Genomic DNA, 18,397 nt, shown 5'->3' with positions numbered 1-18,397 from the left:
ATGATCATTTGAACAATATTTACTGGCACATACACAACATACATACATACAGAAGTGCTGATCCTGTTCACCTACATGCATACATTTACTCACATGCACAAGTAAAAACATGCTTGTACTTGCATGGCATGAGTCAGAGAATCAGTGTGAGGGCCCATGAAATATCTGAGAGGCCATATTTTCACCTGCTGACAATCTGATCCTAACTTGGATTCCAGAAAGGGTCAGTAAGTTATCAGATTCCCCGTTTTATTATTATTATTCACCATGTCAAGGTTGACTGAACACAAAATTTTTAATAGTAGTTAAAAGTCAAACATTAATTTGAGCTATTGTGAATTAAAAAGTAATGATTATCGTTTTACATGAAACAAGAGAAAAAAAAAACATTAAAAAGCCATCAAACAGAAACAGGGCTCTGTAACACAAAAGAAGAAACGGAGAGCTAAGAAATCCATGAAGGAGTTCAGCCTAAAGCCATTTGTTCGTCAGGGTTGCAGGAAGGGGACGGCAGTGTAGCTGTAAATAACCCAAAGTGGGCTATAGATGCTGAAGTCTTGAAAAGTTCACACAAGGTCAAAACTGTAAATCTTTGGAAAAAAAAATGCCCCAAAGGGGAATTTTTGTCTCAGCACAGCAGTAGTTCCTCCCACAGCCCCTCCCTCAAGATAATGAACTTGTACAAATCTTACTGCTGGAACCAAAGTTTCAAGCTTAGCTAATAATCCACATATACAGCATGTTCATGTGATTCAACAAATATGCAGCTCAAAAACTTGGCCCAAAGCAACAAGCCCACTTAATAAAACTGAATGTGTAGTTTGTTAAAATGCTGCAGAAAAGAAATGGAGAGACTTTAAGCATCTTGGAACAACAACAAAAGTCATAACCTAAAGTTTAGGGTGCAATAACCTGATCACCTGAGGTCTAATAAGAATAACTGAAATTAGGGCTTAATTCATGGTTATGTTTTTATTTTTAATGTAACAAAGGATTACAGACATGAAAAAAGGGCAAGCAGTGGAAAAGGCGATTAAGAACAGAGAATAATGATTTACAATTCTTATTTTAGCCTTAATTTTATTTCCAATAACACAGAGGAAACATAACAGAAGCTGAAACTGTGACATTTAATTATTTGATCATAAAAATGAGTTTATTTTGGATTTGATGGCAGCAACACATCTTTTAAAAACTGTAACAGGGTGATGGACGATCTCCATTCCTCTCTGATTCAAGTTTTTGCTTCTAAACAGTCCTGGACCTTTGTGACAGGGTATTTTATGTTGGTGAAATGTCTGAAGGACTGTTAACATGGATGCTCTATATGGTTTAGGATTGTCTTACTGAAAGGATTTCTTGCAAGAGACTTTGTCTGGGTGGTAGCAGATAATGCTGGACGACGCACTTTATGAACGCAACATTGGTGATGCCTTCACAGATGTATAAGCTGCCCATGGACACTAAATCAAACCCATACCATCAGAGATGCAGGCTTTAACTGTCCTGCCATGATAAGCTGGACAGCTCCTCCCTGAGTCTGCAGGACATGGAGTCTGTTGTTTCGATAAAGAAATTTAGTTTCATCTGACAACAAAACAGTTATCTACTTTGCCTCAGATCATTTTGAAAGAGTTTTGGTTCAGAGGACATGGAGACATTTCTGCATTTGTAGATTGCACAGTAAACTACTTTCATTGACTGATTTTTGGGAAGTTTCAGGAAGAGCCAATGTAGGGACGTCCAGCAGAGAATCATGTCTGTTTTTAACCCCTGGGGACCCAAAATTCATGAGCATCCAGTTTTGTCACAGATGGGTAAGCCTCTGCCCATTTTTCCATCTGGTGCTCTGAAATGCTTCTTTTGTAGCCAGTGTTATTACTGACCTGTTGGGAATTCATGTATCTGTTTAAGCTCCAGTCGTTCTTTTTCCTTGTATTTGTGCAGACTACTTTTCCAGCCGTTTGTTGTGCCTGTTTTATTGTTTTGTGTTGCTGTCATCGGGTTCAAAATGAGTTGGAAAAATGTCTTAATTTGAACATCTGATATGCTGTGTTTGCTCTGTTGGAAATAAAATATGAGTAAATTATTGCATTATGCTTTTATGGAGACAGGAAACACCATGTCAACTTTTTGGAAACTGGGGTTATACTGGTTGATTTTCCAAGCAGATGTGCAGTGCATGCAACCATCATCACTTCAGTTTGCTGTTTTATTGGATTTTCTTTCAACTTTGTTTGGCATGTATAAAGTATGTTCACATTGACGGACTGGCCAGGGTGTCCCCCTGCCTCTCACCTGCTCACTCCGGGGATAGTCTCCAGTATCCCTACAACATTAAGTTGGACTAAGCGGTATAGATGAAAGAATGAATGACAATTTGTTCATGCTCCTTAATCAAAACAATAATGGACAGATAAAAACCCAGGGGATATATTTTCAAGGTTTATTTTAAATTTAAACCTGAAAGCACTGACCTTTAAGACATCTTACAATAAGAAATGTCTTTGGAGATGCTTCATGAAATCAAAGGTTCATGCATGTTGCCTTCATCAGTTTTTTATTTTTTTTTTATTTTACAGACTGTAAACAAGAATAACATCAAAAAAGGAAATCAAAGAATCCATGCAAAGCTAATCCAGTTTGAAGAATTGTCTGGGTGAAATATCACAATGAGAACCATCCGTTGTAACAACGCATTCCTCAACCAGAGCCTGATAAAGAGAAACAGATGAGTATTGTGTGTGACAGAGAATTTATGCTGTATATTGTGCATATTGGCCTATCAAGCTGTAAGAGAGAGAATGTGCAAAAGCACAAAAAGAATCAGGGTCCAAAACTTACTTGACACCTATTCATGGTAATGGAGATGAAAAACAAATAGAAACATACATTTTAAAAAGATAAGAAAAAAGAAAAAGGCAATAGCACAACACTACCAAAGGGCAGAAAGCATGGAAACATGTGGCTTACGTAACTCCAGGTGGTCTATTAGCTCCAGGACTATAAAAAAAGTATTTTTAAAAGAAGAGTTGGTGCAACAGAATGGCATAAATGCCACCATATATATACATATATATATATATATATATATATATATATATATATATATATATATATATATATATATATATATATATATATATATATTTATATATATATATATATATATATATATATATTTATATATATATATATATATATATATATATGTGTGTGTGTGTGTGTGTGTGTGTGTGTGTGCGCGAGTGTGTGTGTGTATATATGTCCTGTTTTTTTTTTAACTGGACTGAGATCTGTGAAAAGTAATAAATTGTAGCAAATTTTAAGTTTACGTAATTCTACAATAATCCTTACTAATTCTACGTCTGTGACTTGTATGTACCAGAAAATATAATCTCAAGGAAGTATGTCCTAAGTATCTACATTGACAGTCAAAAGAAATTAATGTGATTAGTGTAATTGACCAGTAAAGTCTTGGGAACCAGTCAGGAACTATGTATATTAGTTTAACTCAAACATTTAGCTTCAGACTTTAAACTTTACACATCTTTATTCGTCCATTTGGGAAGTTTCCTTAGTAAAACTGAATTTCTAATAGCCACTGCAACCCCAATATTTTTTATTTTGAATAAGATAGATGTAAAGAGCTATGTTAGAGCGACCTCCTGTGGACATTTTTGTAGTTGCACGTTTTCACCCCTTATTAAAAAAAGGTTATATCTGTCTTTAGATTAAACGGTTTAAGTAGTGTGTAAATGTGAAATTATTTATTTATAACTATGCACATGTTTGTCTGTATGTCATCGACTGTCTTTGTTTAAATCTTCGCAAATTTGCGCTTCCTTTAAAAGTGTAGACTTAATTTTTGCCCCAGATAGTCATACATAAAAGATATGGAAAGTCTCAGGGCTCTATACACAGAGCTGATGTTCAGAATCAGCTCCACCAAACATCTGTATCTCATCTTTATAGTATGTAATGCCCTCCTGGGAACCACTAATGGAACCCATTAGTTTTAGGTCAGTAATAGATCCCTCTGATATGCTGTTGACATTATGATATGCTGTTGACATTATATACATATATATATATATATATATATATATATATATATATATATATATATATATATATATATATATATATATATATATATATATATATATATATATATATATATATATATATATATTACAAGTAACAGAATCTACAAAGATATAACCTTACAGTTTATGCATATACCATGTCATTTGTTAGTGCCGCGTGACAGCGGGGTGACTGCCTTCGCATATCCGCTGACGTAGTTCTCATCGTCCAATCGCATTTTCAGCCGGCAGTTTCAGCGGACAGCTTCCGGGTGAACGGAAAGTTCGCCAGTGCTGCACAGGGCCCCGGACTGTCTGCAAAGGTCAGTCGAGTTATTCATCGTTAACCCCATTACTCACAATTTCCGCCTTGCATTTGTTTCGGTTTGCATCCCCATGAGTGCGCTGGGATTTTTTTTAGTCAGTAATCACCCACATCAATGAAACGGAGGTAAATTTCTTACATATTAGGTAACGCAGCAGCTAGCTCCTGCTAGCTTTTAACAGCCCCCTCTTCTCCTCGCAGACAAAAAGAGAAGTGTCGTCTCAGTCTAAAGACCGCGTTTTGAAAGCTGTTCTGCCACAAACACTTATAATCCTCACGTTGTGAAGGACACAATTGAAAGTGAGCTGTTAGGTGGAAGCCATTGATTTGATGTCATTTGTGTCATTGTAGAGGTTCACATGTAAAGCATTTTAGCCAGAGGTGCACGAGACTGACCGGATTTTACTCTGCACACTCAGCATTAACAAAACAAAACAAAACAAAAAGCGCAATAGCCTTTTCAGTCATAATTTTTGGACACGTGGCAGTTTATCCGAGTATGAAAAATGGATTAAATGCCCAATTTACTGTAATGTAGACTTTAACTGCTGCTGCTCTTTTGCTTTCCTTTTTAAGTTGAACTGGTATACGTCTTCATGTTTAGTTTTTAATGACAGTGAAGGAGTGTTTACGCTTACGAGTTCTGGATCTAGCTGGTCAACCCCACTAAATCTTTGCTTGCTTAAAATGTCGAAGGTTGAGAGGAAAAGTGGGACATTAAATCACAGGATAATATGCAAGCTATAATGTGACAAATCCCACTATTTATCACTTCTGGTCCGTGGACAAGTTCTGTCTGTCTGGCAGCTTTTTATGTCCTCTAATGATGGTGTCGGTCAGACAAAACAACCACTTAAAGAGGAGCTCTGCTATTTGACCTCTTCATTATAGACTGACTAAAAGAATTAAAAAAAAAAAAAAAAAAAAAAAGGTATTTTCCTACAGATTTTTACAGGGCGTGGTGTGTTGTAGGTTTTGAAAGTTATTTACATTTAAGTCAATCATGGTTAAACATGTTATTTAAGCTAAACTGCAAAGACAATAAATGATGAAGATGATGGAAATGTATTTTCTATCAGGTTATTTATTATGCAGCCCTTCCATCTCCACTTTTGTCTCCCATAGTCAGTAATTTATGCGTATTTTGTCATTTTGAATTGGCTTTGGTTTTCAGGTTAGTATACATTTATGAACTTCTTACTAAACCTTTGTTTTTCAGGACTCAGTGACAGAAAGACGTTTATTACAAACCATTTAGTTCTAGTTTAAACCCTACTACACCAGCCACCTACTCCAGTTTATCCCAGTTCTATTATCTAATGTTAAAGTAAACAAGTTGATCCACATACTGTTTACTGCTACATCAGCAGTAAATGGAATGCAGTCAAAAGTGCTTGTGTTTGATTTCTGTCAACTGACAGATATCGATATACCTTTCTTTTTCTTCTGAAATAAAAATAGGTCATAAAATAAATTTTGCTTGCAAAGCAGCTCAAGCACAGGGGATTTGCACGTGTGAATGTTGTTTGATGAAAGGTCATGTTTGTGTGGGAAGACATTGTAGAAGATCTTTCTGTGGAGCTTGTACAAATGTGCACATCCAGTGGATAATCTCTGTAGACAAATTGACGTTTTTTTGTTTTCCTTCCCACTCAACCTCCAACCACCCTCCCCTCTCTGTCTGTTGGCACACGTCTCCTCCCCAGGAGGGCTGCTGTCTATCCTGTTGAGCTCCTCCTGCAGTGTGAGAGTCAGGTGTGTGTGCACCATGGCGAGCCTCCTGCGTGTTGTGGCGACCAGCTGCTCTGCCCCCGTGTTCAGCAGCGTGTCTGTGAAGGTGCAGAGCTGCCGGGCTTTTAAATCGTCCTCCGTGAGGTTTTTCAGGACCCAACAAGCTCTGTGGCGAAGCACAAGCCCAGGTAAGAGGCTGCAGAGGGATTAAGTACTGCTATACATGTTAGCAGGTTTTTGTTACTGAGTTTCAATGGTTGACTGTAAAGTATAAAGCCACCAGGTGTGAAGGTAGGTCTCCAGTGACGGCTCTGTGTCAAGGTCATGTGGTGTTTGCTGCAACAAAATGCCAACAACAGCATGTCTGTTTTTGAAAGTATGCAGGTTAGAAAGTTTCTCAGCCTTCAAGGTGACACTTAGATGTTTTCGGCGTATCTTTATCCCTAGTTAACATTTCAATGCTGTGTTGAAATATCAGCATTTAATTTGACAGCATCCATGCATTAATGATACAATGACTTTAAGAGTGCAGCTGCTTCTAACTTCAGCCATTAAAGAACTTAAAAAAAGAAAAGTTTTCCTTCACAGTTTTTCATGCCAAAGCATGCATTGTAAAAGTCGGGATGACCCGATGATTAATCAGTCAGTGATTAATCTGTATATCTGTATTATTTTTATTATTATTATTTATTATTACCCACAACCCTTCATCAGACTAAGCGATTAGGATAATGAATGAATGAATGAATAATTATCATTTTATTATGATGGAAAGAAATTTAAGAGGAAATGTATGTTTGTGTGTACTTATGCAGACACATTTTCCATGATTGACACTGGACAACAGCTTGTCAAAAGTAACTTAGAAATGATTTAACCTTATTTGAAGTTTGTTTGGATGGTTTTTAAGCATACGAAGAGCTCATTATGACCCATTTTCAGGTACGAATCTTACTGCTGGCTTGAGGAATTTATAACTTGATGTTGCAAAGTGCATAATTATACAGGTAGACTTCGCCGCAGGTTATACAGGAGAAGCATTTATCTGAAAGTAATTAGATCATAAAGGACTGGTTTGACTCCCAGCTAGCCGACTGCTCGTAATGCTGGAAGCTGTTCTCAACCCGCGTGCTAGTTTAATGACTGACAGCCACATGAAAGCAACCCCACCTGCAGCGTCTCTCTGCGTTCTCGTGAACTTTTGTATCAGGTGCACGGTTTTAACGTGGGATGTGTTAACGGCTCGTTTCAGAAAACGGACAATGGTAGCAGATGTCCACTGTCCTTTCTTCGTGTCACTGGTCTAAACGTACCAGTCGTCATTCTTAATTGTGTGCTTGTCTCAAAGCTAGGCCCCTTACAGTTGTTGTGAACATTGTAATCCTCTGTTTGGGCAAAATAGAGATGAATAACACTAAACGGGACATTCTTCATCCTTTACAGCAGGTTTACTTTTAGTGTAAGTGCTACCTGCGTTGTCTTTTAGCGTTAGTGTCACAGTGAGGCTACTGCAGCCCTGAAGCCTTATTCTCTGCTGTCTATGACCTCAAGTCTATCTAGAGTGACCAGCTGAGAGGAGTGTGCATGCTATGAAGCCAGCACTAGCTGGTTTCTGGGGCTTTATGTCTGTATGTGCTGGCTTGTACCAACGTCTCTCTCTCTCTGGTTCACGGGGACAGAGGTTGACATTCCTGCAGCTTAGCTAGCTCCAGTAACAGCTGGCAACGTCTATTCTGGACACACGAGTATCAGCTTGCAGTCTAGTAGAGGGGGACTTGTTTTGTGTAGATGTGATTGGATTTGACCTCTGCGGGGGCCTCTAGACATACAGTATAGAGGCCACAAGTAGATGTGAGACTTGATTTATGAAGTACAGTGTAGAGATCACAATGTGCAGAATGAAAAAACTGTTAGGATTTGTAATATTTACCAACATGGATGTGCTTAACGTGCCTGTTAGCGGGACTGCTGGGATCTCACTGCTGGGTCTGGTGTTTGCTGATGTCCATTTTTGATTTAGGCTAATCTGCATGTTGTAGTTCAAAGGTTACAATGTCATTCTTATTGCTATGAGCTTCGTTTCAGGTCTGAAAGTAAAATAAGCATGTTATCATGTTCATGCTTTAGATTTCTGTGCTTACATTCGTGTGTCAGACTGTTGAAAGTGAACACTTGTTCTGAACAAAATTATTACTACAAACATATCTTTTGATGTGTGAGAAGCCAGATATAATTGCTTGAGATGATATTACACACTATCAGCAGTGGGTTGTATGAGGCTCATCTGGGAAGCTGGATGACTTTTTCTACTTTGTTGGAATATTGAAAAGATGGTTGAAATTCTCATCCCCGAGATGCAACATCATGTTCTTCAATGTTTTACCTGCAAAACCATCTAAAAGAGAACAAAAGATAATATCCATGAATTAAATACCGATCTAATATCAATCTTACTAAAACTATAAAAAAAAAAGACTAATATTTTTACATGGTTTTGTCCACAACAGCAAGAAAAAACATACATTAAAACAAGAACAGCAACTAAATTTATAGGAGCAACTTTCAGTTAACGCCAGAGAAGACACAAGGTACCATATAAATAAATAATCTGTCTCATATAAGACAATGTAAAACAGAAAACCATGTAAAGGAAATGGACAAGGAAAAAAAACAGAAATGCTATTAGTTTTCCATTCATTTTAGTTGTTCCCTGTTGTAACATCTGCCCGCTGTGTTAATAATGTAAATAATTATCATTTATAAGGTCTTCTAATTTTTACCTTAGCATTCAGGGAAAGTACTTTTGCATTAAAGGCCAGAGAACATAAAGTGAAACAAAAATCTCATCCAAATGTTTTGCAGTTGCTGCATTTGACGTCGGTGGGAATTTAATGTTCTCTGCCCTTCTATAGCCAATAGGAGGATGGTAGAAATGAACAAAACTGGAGTAGCTGGGACTGAGTTGACCACAGCTGAAAAGGTCCACTACAATAATCTTAAGAAAATAGTCTAATTTAAAAGTGGGATGAGAGATAATACCTCCAGTCCTCTGAGCCATTGACTAGATGTATTTGTTATTGACAATGCACCAATACAACTGGTGGTTCAGGAATGTTTCGATATATTTGCTGAAGTGAAAGCATTTTTGTCTTTACATTTCACTAGGAATGACTTGTGTGGTTCAGTCTCTGAGATATGTTGCCTACAGCCGTGTCAAGAGCCAAGAAATCTTTAGCCAGACTAAACCATCCACAGTGTAATCCTGCTGAAACACTAATCCACCTACTGTGAACAAGCCCCAGATCTCACACTTTGTTCTTTTGCTCTTTACCTGATTGTTACTTAAGTTGTAATGTTTTAGGGAAAACAAACAGGACATACGTTAGAGATGTCAACAGTGGTGTTTGATTATTGTATGATTGCAGGAATCATATTGGCAGCTGCTTTGTGGTGTTTAACTTGGTAAAACAAGAGCTGTGAGAGGACAGGTCATCACTGTAGGAAGAGGAAGAGCGAGACAAGGCCACAAGCTTTTGTTTTTCTGCACAGATGAGACTGAGTGTGAAGGCTGCAGTGGAATTTTCCATAGGACACAACACAGCATGTGACTTTACTTGAGCACCAGACCCAAATAGAAGCTCTAAAAGAGATTCAAAACTATTTAAAGAAGGTTGTGGTGTCTTTTGTAAAGTTTTAATACTTTTTTTTTTTTGCATGTGATTTATTCCTTTTTGTCCTCATGCCAGTTTTATTCCTCCTGTTTTTAATAGTTTATTTCAGGTCTGCTTTAATTTAGAATAGAAAAGGCAACACTGCCTCTGACAGACTGCAACTTATCTCTCTTTCTGTTTTTTAGATAACATTTCCTCTGTGGTATTTTGGTTTAATAACAGCATAATGAATATGACTGCCTTTACCAGCTGTATTTTGAAGGAATAATAGCAGTTAACCATCAGACAGATACATGTTTAGAGAACAGAGACTTAGCAGTTGTCGTTAGTGTAATGTGTTTATGGTAAATGCTATTTTAAGAAACTGAAGAGGCTGCTTCTAAATCTCCTGCAACTTACATTCATGAAACCCATATAGCCGGTCACCAGAACGTAAGACGTGCAGCATGAAACGAGTTCATAGCCTGTTTGCATAAATCACAAGGGATTCTTTCACGGCAAATCGTGGATGTGAATACAGGTCTCACCGGTTTCCTCTTCTCATGTCCGCCTTGTGTGACTCTCCAGGTGTCCCATACAAGCAACTCACACTTGGTGTTCCCAAAGAAATTTTTCAAAATGAGCGACGTGTGGCGCTGTCTCCAGCTGGCGTCCAGGCTCTCATCAAACAGGGTTTCAATGTCGTGGTGGAGTCCGGTGCTGGAGAATCTTCCAAATTCCCTGATGAACAGTACACCCAGGCTGGAGCCACCATTAAAGACTTAAAAGATGTCCTGGCATCTGATCTGTTGGTTAAGGTAAGAATTTCACTCTTTAAAGCCTTACTCAAGAAAAACTGGGGATAAAAGTTTTTATTTTGAAGTCTTTATTTGGTCCATTAATAAAAAGAAATGAACAAATTTTATTAATATTTTTGTCTTTTACAACTGCATGATAGGTCAAAAGTATGGTTATGTAATCTTCTGCTCCCTGGTTTCCATTTGGGGACAGGAGACAAGTATTAGATTGTGAACAACAGGGTTTTAAGCAAAGTTTCTACCAGAAAGCAATGCAAAAGGTCTCAGAAACTGTATATATCAAATGTGATACATTTGGCTTTATGGCAGTAAGTGAAGAGAAAAGTGGGAAGAGGATGAAATAACTTATAAGTTTTGCATGTTCTTTCTGGAAGATTTGGAAATGACACAAATGCCTTTATAACTGGAGTGATTTTCAGGCAGATGGAGTACAACAGTATTATTTCCCTTGTGCACTTACCTTTACTGGATGCGTCTTATTCTAGGTCCGTGCTCCCACATTCAACCCTGCATTGGGTGTCCACGAGGTAGAAATGATGAAGGAAGCAGCCACTTTAGTCAGCTTCGTCTACCCAGCTCAGAACCCCGAGCTGATGGACATGCTGTCCCAGAAGAAAGCCACTGTCCTGGCTATGGACCAAGTGCCCAGAGTGACCATCGCCCAGGGTTATGACGCTCTGAGCTCCATGGCAAACATTGCAGGGTATGTTTAGTAGTGTTTATTTTACATTTTGCTGTAATAAAAGTTGTTAAAAAATAAAGAGCCATTCAGGCTATGATTTGTCCATGTTAAGAAGAAAACTTTCTAAGCAGTATTTGCAGGAGGCAACATACACACAACAGACTGTAAAGCCCTGAAATGAAGTTGTAATAGAATATGAGATAATGAAAAGATGCAAAACATCAAGTAATCATGTTTGGTTCTTTTTTTATTTATTATAATCACTTTAAAATTCCTTAACGCAAAGGAATGTTACCAAATTTAAAATACTTTCTGGCTTTTTTCAGCATCTTTTAGACAGTCACTTAGTGAGAACAAAGTTTTTATTAAACTTGGACATTCTTTGCTGTTATGTTGACTCGTCTTTTATTCAACATGAGTGCATTAAATACAGCCTTCATGTCAGGTTTCAGACACACTTAACGTGTAGGCACTCAATAGTTTTTTACTTTTTAAATGTTTAACTTCATGTAAACGTTCACAAATCTCTTGCCATTCCAGGTACAAGGCCGTTCTACTGGCAGCTAACAGCTTCGGACGGTTTTTCACTGGACAGATTACAGCAGCGGGAAAAGTGCCACCTGCAAAGGTGTGTAGAATATCTGCATGTGGTTAAAATTCCTTCAAATCTTCAGACCTGTCTATAATCACTTTGACTTTGAATGTGCATAATGACTGTTCAGTCATTTGTAATCATTTCCTTTGCTCTGCTTGTGAAAAGGTGCTGATTATTGGAGGAGGTGTGGCTGGGCTGGCTGCAGCTGGTACTGCCAGGGCCATGGGAGCCATCGTCAGAGGGTTTGATACCAGGTTTGTTTCTCATGGCTGAGACTATGTGTTGGCAGAGGGAGGGATTTGAATGCAGAATAAGTGGAGAAATCCAGCATCTTGAAGACAGGATGGTAGAGATGGAGGTTTTAAAGATTTTGTTTTAAACTTTTAAAGATTGTGCAGACTCTCAGACTGCACTTTAAACCTAATTTAAAGGTAATCATTCATGGTATTGCAAATTGTAGGGAAAGTTGAGGAAATATAATTTATTAATCCTTTAAAAATGGAGCAGCCCTAAATCTGTTATCATCTTGGGATATGCTCGAGCCATCGGGTAAGGAACATCCATTGCTGGAATAACCTGGTCAGTCAGCATTGCCAGGTTGTAAGCTGACCTCATTCTTTGTGTGCGTAATGTTGCTGAACCTAGACCCAACATGCAACCCCACTGGCTCGTACAGAAGGGACCAGGCATGATGGGTGCATCACTTCATCTACCTCTTACCCCGATGCACCCAGTGAACAGGGTAACTCTGGACCCATCAGGCTCATTTAATTCCACCAAACATTTAAGTTAATATGATTCAGGATTTTAAAACTGTGGTTCTCCATCATCTTTCTAGTTTTTCATAATGTTTTAGACAGTTCTTTTAGTAGTTTCTGCAATCTCATTAGATGTTTTCTTTGCTTGAAGCATGCGGGTGATTTCACCCTTCTTTAACAGACCAACATTATTTCCACAACCACGAGATATGTCTGCACACATGTAAGAAATGCCAGGAGACGTATTTTTGTAATTTGTTGTTTAAGGGGAGTAGTAGCTTCGTGATTACCAAGGGCTGGCAACAGATCTGAACCGCTGAGCACGCCCCCCAAACCCCCTGGGTGCCTGAAAAATAGCAGCACTAGAGGACTAATTTTGGTGTGTTTTGTTTGAGGTGTACTGGCTTATTGCTTATTGCTCTTATAACGACTGCTACTTTGCAAATATTTGCATGTAAATTTAAAGACTTGTTCTGTAGGTGGAAAAAAAAAAGAGAGCAGCAATTTACACATATATTTATTCTATTTTTTTTTTTTTTTATAATTGTTATACTCATGAATTTTCATTAGATGAATATTTATTCATTTATGCATTTTATAATTTGCAATTTGTGTTAAAATTGTTTTTAAGTTAATGTGACAATCTGCATTTTTTTTCCTTCACTTTTTTGTTGTAAATCATTTGATAAATGTAAAAATCCTTACACTTTTAATTCCATTCATGCTAATTTTGTATTTTTCTGACATTTTCCATATGATATTTAAATGATATATGACACCGCATCTCCTTTGTCTCCCAGAGCTGCTGCTTTGGAGCAGTTTAAGTCTCTGGGTGCCGAGCCACTGGAGGTGGACATTCAGGAGTCAGGGGAAGGCCAGGGGGGCTACGCCAAGGAAATGTCAAAGGAGTTCATAGAAGCAGAGATGAAGCTGTTCGCCAAACAGTGTCAGGAGGTGGACATTGTCATCAGCACTGCTCTCATCCCCGGTACGCACAACGCACAGACTTGCAGGCAGCTAGTCCAAAAATTGAAGGGAACATTTAGAAAACAAAGTCTTTAAAAACAGGGCTGTATAAATATTTCTTTCTTTTCTTTTCTGGCATATTGCAGAACATTAGGCCAGTGGTCTGAAAAGGCACTGAGAGGATTTTAATATGAAGACAGATTTTTATAAGAAATGATAGTTTTACCAAATGTGCAAGTGTTACATTTGTTCTGTTCTGGCTGGAGTTTAAGTACATTCTGCATGTTTTATTTCACTATTTTGCCAAATTTGTTGAATTTGAGTTAAGTTGAGTTAAAACTTAAATTTCTGTAAATTTGACTTTTAACAAATTTGAAGTTTTCTGCTCAATGTTTACCTTTTTTTAATTAAACATAACAGGTAGGCGGGCTCCCATCCTTATCACCACACCTATGGTGGAGAGCATGAAGGATGGCTCCGTGGTGGTGGACTTGGCTGCTGAGGCCGGTGGAAACATTGAGACCACAGTACCTGGAGAGCTGTCGGTATACAAGGTCAGTGCACATATTGCTCAAACCTACACCTGAAAGAGAGTCTTTTTGCTTTATGCATCCACTCATCTTATTTTTATTTTAATCATTTCTCTAAAATTTGTTTATTTATTTCCAGGGAGTGACCCACATTGGCTACACAGATCTGCCAAGCCGTCTACCAACCCAGTCCAGCACTCTTTACTCCAACAACATCACTAAGTTGCTGCGGGCAATCAGCCCAGACAAGGAGAACTTTTACCTTGATGTCAAAGAAGAGTTTGACTATGGAACCCCTGATCACGTTGTCAGAGGATCAATCGTCATGCAGGTATAAGACCTCATGGGACCAGAAGTTGACAAACATGCTTGTGCATTTGTTATGTTTTGCAGGGGCTGCATTACAATCTAAGGCAGCGGTGGGTAACTCCTGTCCTTTAAGGTTGCAGGGCTTCAAATGCTCAGAGTTTCCCTGCTGCAACACAACCAACACACATCAGACTTGATCAACAGACATATGCAGAGCTTGACACCAAACCCTGCATACATTTGCTAATTACCTATCAGTTTGAGTCACCCAACAGTTGCAGGAAAGCATCCCTCACCCGCTCCTGATTTAAGGATCAACACAGTCTTAAGAAATATATTTGAAACGATGTATGTACCTGCATTAGCCAGTAGATGTCACTCTAAAGCTGCATTTTTTTTTCATACAGGCTCAAACTGTCCACTCTGTATGCTGTAAGCTTTATCTCTGAATTTGACAGAGCACAGAAAAATTGGTTTCATTCATAATGATGAATCTAATCTTTAAATGTTACATTTAAAGTACTGTTAAGGCTTTTGCATTTAGTTTTAGTGGTAGAAATTATGTTTGTTTTTCGAATTTCCTTTCAGTGTTGCTGCAGTTTTATTGTTAATAATTTAATAATTTAATTTTAATTTTTGCTGTCTTTGCAGCTACAGTTAATAAAATGCTCAATGTGTCGTCCATGTAGCAACCAGTAGTGTTAAAATGTCCAATAACAGAGTAGTTTTGGCCATTTTAAATAGAATAAAACCAATAATCATGTTATAGTAATGGATTTTAGATGAGTAAATTACCTAAAAACTACTTATGAAAAAATCTTATTTTTGAGAATTGCATCCTTATTCATGTCACATTATCCACTGCTCATTTTACATCTATGAAGGGTTTTTTATGCTATACCAGTAAACAACTAATAACAAAGCAATCTCATTTTATTATTGGCGAAATGTTATAATAAAGACTTTATGATGTTATTGGATTTTACATTTAAAATGGCCACAATTATTACTTAGTTAGCTGTAATCATGTTATTGGTTGCTACCATCCCTAAAACTGGACATGCACATTGTGTGTTATTTGTAAGGTGCGGTGCTTTAAGTTTTTTGGATCCTCTAAGATAGCCTAGTTGTAAAAAATACACTACTCTGTTCACTGGCCAGCATAATCTCATTAATCTCATTGCTTTTATGTAAGTAGAGTTCAGAGAAACTACCAGTCAACTCTTCCTCTGGTTTCACTGTGCTTTTTTCTTTTCTTTTTTTTTTGCCATTGCGGATAATATTTTATTCATATTTATTACATTGAAACGCTCCCCTTCCTTTTTCCCTTTTGTTCTGAGTTTGTTTAAATGATCATTATCCATATGCTTAGATGAATGAACGTGATCACCAGTTGAAAGACAATCAGAGGACAAGAGAACAGATTTCACACAGTAATTTGACCCATGTCTGATGACAGTAATAATCTTGTAAATGATTCTAAGGTGCAGATAAATCTTACTTTGCATTTACTGATCATTAGTTTGCTTATTTGAGCTCCACAGTGTAATGTTTTAGATTGCAAATACAGGTCAGTGCTAATCCACAGGATTTATTATCAGGTAATACAAGTAATCAATTAATCAAAGTTTATTTCTATAGCACTTTTCAGACAAAAGTCGCACAAAGTGCTTTACAGAATGAAAAGCAAAGCTAAAACAAGGTTAAAAACACACCTTCACATACATCCCAAAATTTTAGGGATTAAGTGAAGCTTAAGTCTGGTCTAAACTTCTGTAGGTATTTTTTTTTATAACAGTTGACATTTCCATCATTGCTTCTTTTATTGAATATAAATCATAAAACCGAAGCTTTTCCTCTGTGCTTCTATTCACACCAACCTATCTCTATTTCTCACAGAACGGAAAGAACCTGTTCCCAGCTCCTCTGCCCAACAACGTGCCCACTGCAGCTCCTCCAAAACCCAAGTCTGTCCACGAACTGGAGGCAGAGAAGGCGTCACAGATCTCCCCCTTCAGGGCTACACTCAGCACTGCTGGCATTTACACTGGAGGTTAGTAGAAATGTCAGTATTGTTCAATTCCCTGTGACAGAAAACTGGATTACCAGTTGATTATCTGGTTCTCAGATCTGATGTAAGGTGAAGGATGGGTTAACAAGTTGTTTTTAAGTCACTGCTGGAATGTGCGCAGGAGGCGAGAAGTGACAGAAACATATTATGAGGGCAAGCACATACACAGGCACCCTGTTAGTGTCAGGAAGTGTGCATTGTAAAAAGAGTGTCCTGCTGAGTGTTTGTTTGAAGTAGCGCTGCTGTGAGGGTTTCCCATGGTGCTACACAGCCTTCTGTGTAAGTGCGCCACATGTAGTTAATGTGGTTCACACATAGTCTCTGTGCTTGAGTTGTTTCCTACTTAAAACCACCAAATAGCTACTGTGCTGCTTGGCTTGCCTTGTGCTGGTTGTGGGCTTATTTGCATGGAATCCAATCTGGCTTTAAGTTATTTTATCAAATGTGGTTGATGCGGAAAAATATTCTACTTTTGCACTGGAAAAGATGATTTGCTTCATATTTACCAGTAACCAAGGTTTTCTTTCTCTGTGGGACAGTATGGGTGCTCACATGCCTTCTGCTTGATGTAATCAACTATTAAGTGCTAAAAGTTTTGGAAATGGGCAAAAAAAAAAGTACTAATACCAAAAGAAAACAAAGAAATTTAATCTTTTGTGAAACAGTTTGGAAATTCATGTGTCATGTTGACAAATCAGACTGAATTAATAAACATGGCTTTTACTCCCCCCAAGCATACCCTACAAGCACTCTGGTTATCTGAAATCTGCCGTTGTGTTTTCTCACTGGTTGCCAGGCGCTGCCACCCTGCTGGGACTGGGCCTCTCGGCTCCTAACGCCGCCTTCACTCAGATAGTCACCACATTCGGCCTTGCTGGCATTGTGGGATACCATACAGTGTGGGGAGTCACTCCAGCTCTGCACTCTCCCCTCATGTCTGTCACCAACGCCATCTCAGGTAAGTTGACCCATGCAGTGACTGAATTAAACCTCTGACCATCGGCTACGACTACAAGCACGATGATATTTAGAATATTCTCCCTTTTCTAAGAATTTATTCACAATATGATCTTTACATGTGGTATTCATATGCCTGTGTAAATGTCTTACAACATTATTTGATTGAGTTGTGCTCCTACATACAGCAGAAATATTTGTGTAGATCTTTATATCCATAGCTTTCAAAACTGAGAGCATCACACAACAGCTTCTCTGCCATGAAAGATCCTGCTTTGTGCAGCTCTGCTGCTGAAGCAGGTGTTATAAGATGTTGTGAGATAAACAAGCAGCCCTTACCAATGAGAATATGTCCAAAAGAACTGATTTTGTTCTTTAAAAAAAGCAAGTCACTGATAAGCCAACATGGCATTTGTGGGGAGAAAGGTGTGTTGTCATGAAATGCAATAAAAACTGTAGTAGGTTGTAATATTGCAAATGATGTCTATGTCTGAATATATGTCTGTGTACAAATATTCATCACTGGTTACACATCTGTTATACATTCTGAATATGTGATTATATGGAAGCATTACATCACAAAGATACTATAACATTGTGGTGATGAAATGATTTCTCTTTAACAAGTCACAAACTCATTTTGCATCTTCGAATGAACATGGCGTGACTTTTTTTGTCATTATATAAGTACTAAGGTCTAATTGAAGATAAATTCGTGAAATTTACAGAATTGTTTTCCACCAATGAGGACGCTTTTCTCACTGCAGTGAAGTGTGTCAGTATGGTGGGCTTTTGTTGCATTGTTTTGTGTTTTTTTTTTTTGCTAATCATCAAAAAAAACAAAACAAAGCAGTGTATTCTAGATGTCCTTATTGAGGGCTGCTGCTTAACACAGTGGGGTGAAGAGGTTAAAGAAG

General features: G+C 37.9%; 1 protein-coding gene across 1 annotated transcript in view; it reads left to right on the top strand.

Annotated features, from left to right (window-relative positions):
- Window positions 1-4,370: 4,370 nt before the first annotated feature.
- nnt (nicotinamide nucleotide transhydrogenase) overlaps window positions 4,371-18,397 on the top strand; it is a 34,940-nt gene continuing 20,913 nt past the window's right edge. Inside the window, exons 1-11 of the mRNA XM_079256829.1 lie at window positions 4,371-4,411; window positions 6,120-6,332; window positions 10,383-10,612; window positions 11,098-11,315; window positions 11,835-11,922; window positions 12,055-12,143; window positions 13,448-13,635; window positions 14,034-14,167; window positions 14,283-14,474; window positions 16,352-16,505; window positions 17,320-17,481. Coding sequence (XP_079112955.1) covers window positions 6,182-6,332; window positions 10,383-10,612; window positions 11,098-11,315; window positions 11,835-11,922; window positions 12,055-12,143; window positions 13,448-13,635; window positions 14,034-14,167; window positions 14,283-14,474; window positions 16,352-16,505; window positions 17,320-17,481 — 1,606 coding nt within the window. The 5' untranslated portion in view covers window positions 4,371-4,411; window positions 6,120-6,181. The remainder of the gene's footprint in view (window positions 4,412-6,119; window positions 6,333-10,382; window positions 10,613-11,097; window positions 11,316-11,834; window positions 11,923-12,054; window positions 12,144-13,447; window positions 13,636-14,033; window positions 14,168-14,282; window positions 14,475-16,351; window positions 16,506-17,319; window positions 17,482-18,397) is intronic.

Source organism: Telmatherina bonti (genome assembly GCF_933228915.1).
Source record: "Telmatherina bonti genome assembly, chromosome: 17".
Classification (NCBI taxonomy): domain Eukaryota; kingdom Metazoa; phylum Chordata; class Actinopteri; order Atheriniformes; family Telmatherinidae; genus Telmatherina; species Telmatherina bonti.
Note: the sequence above shows the minus strand (reverse complement) of the source record. Positions and strands in the feature narration are given on the sequence as shown.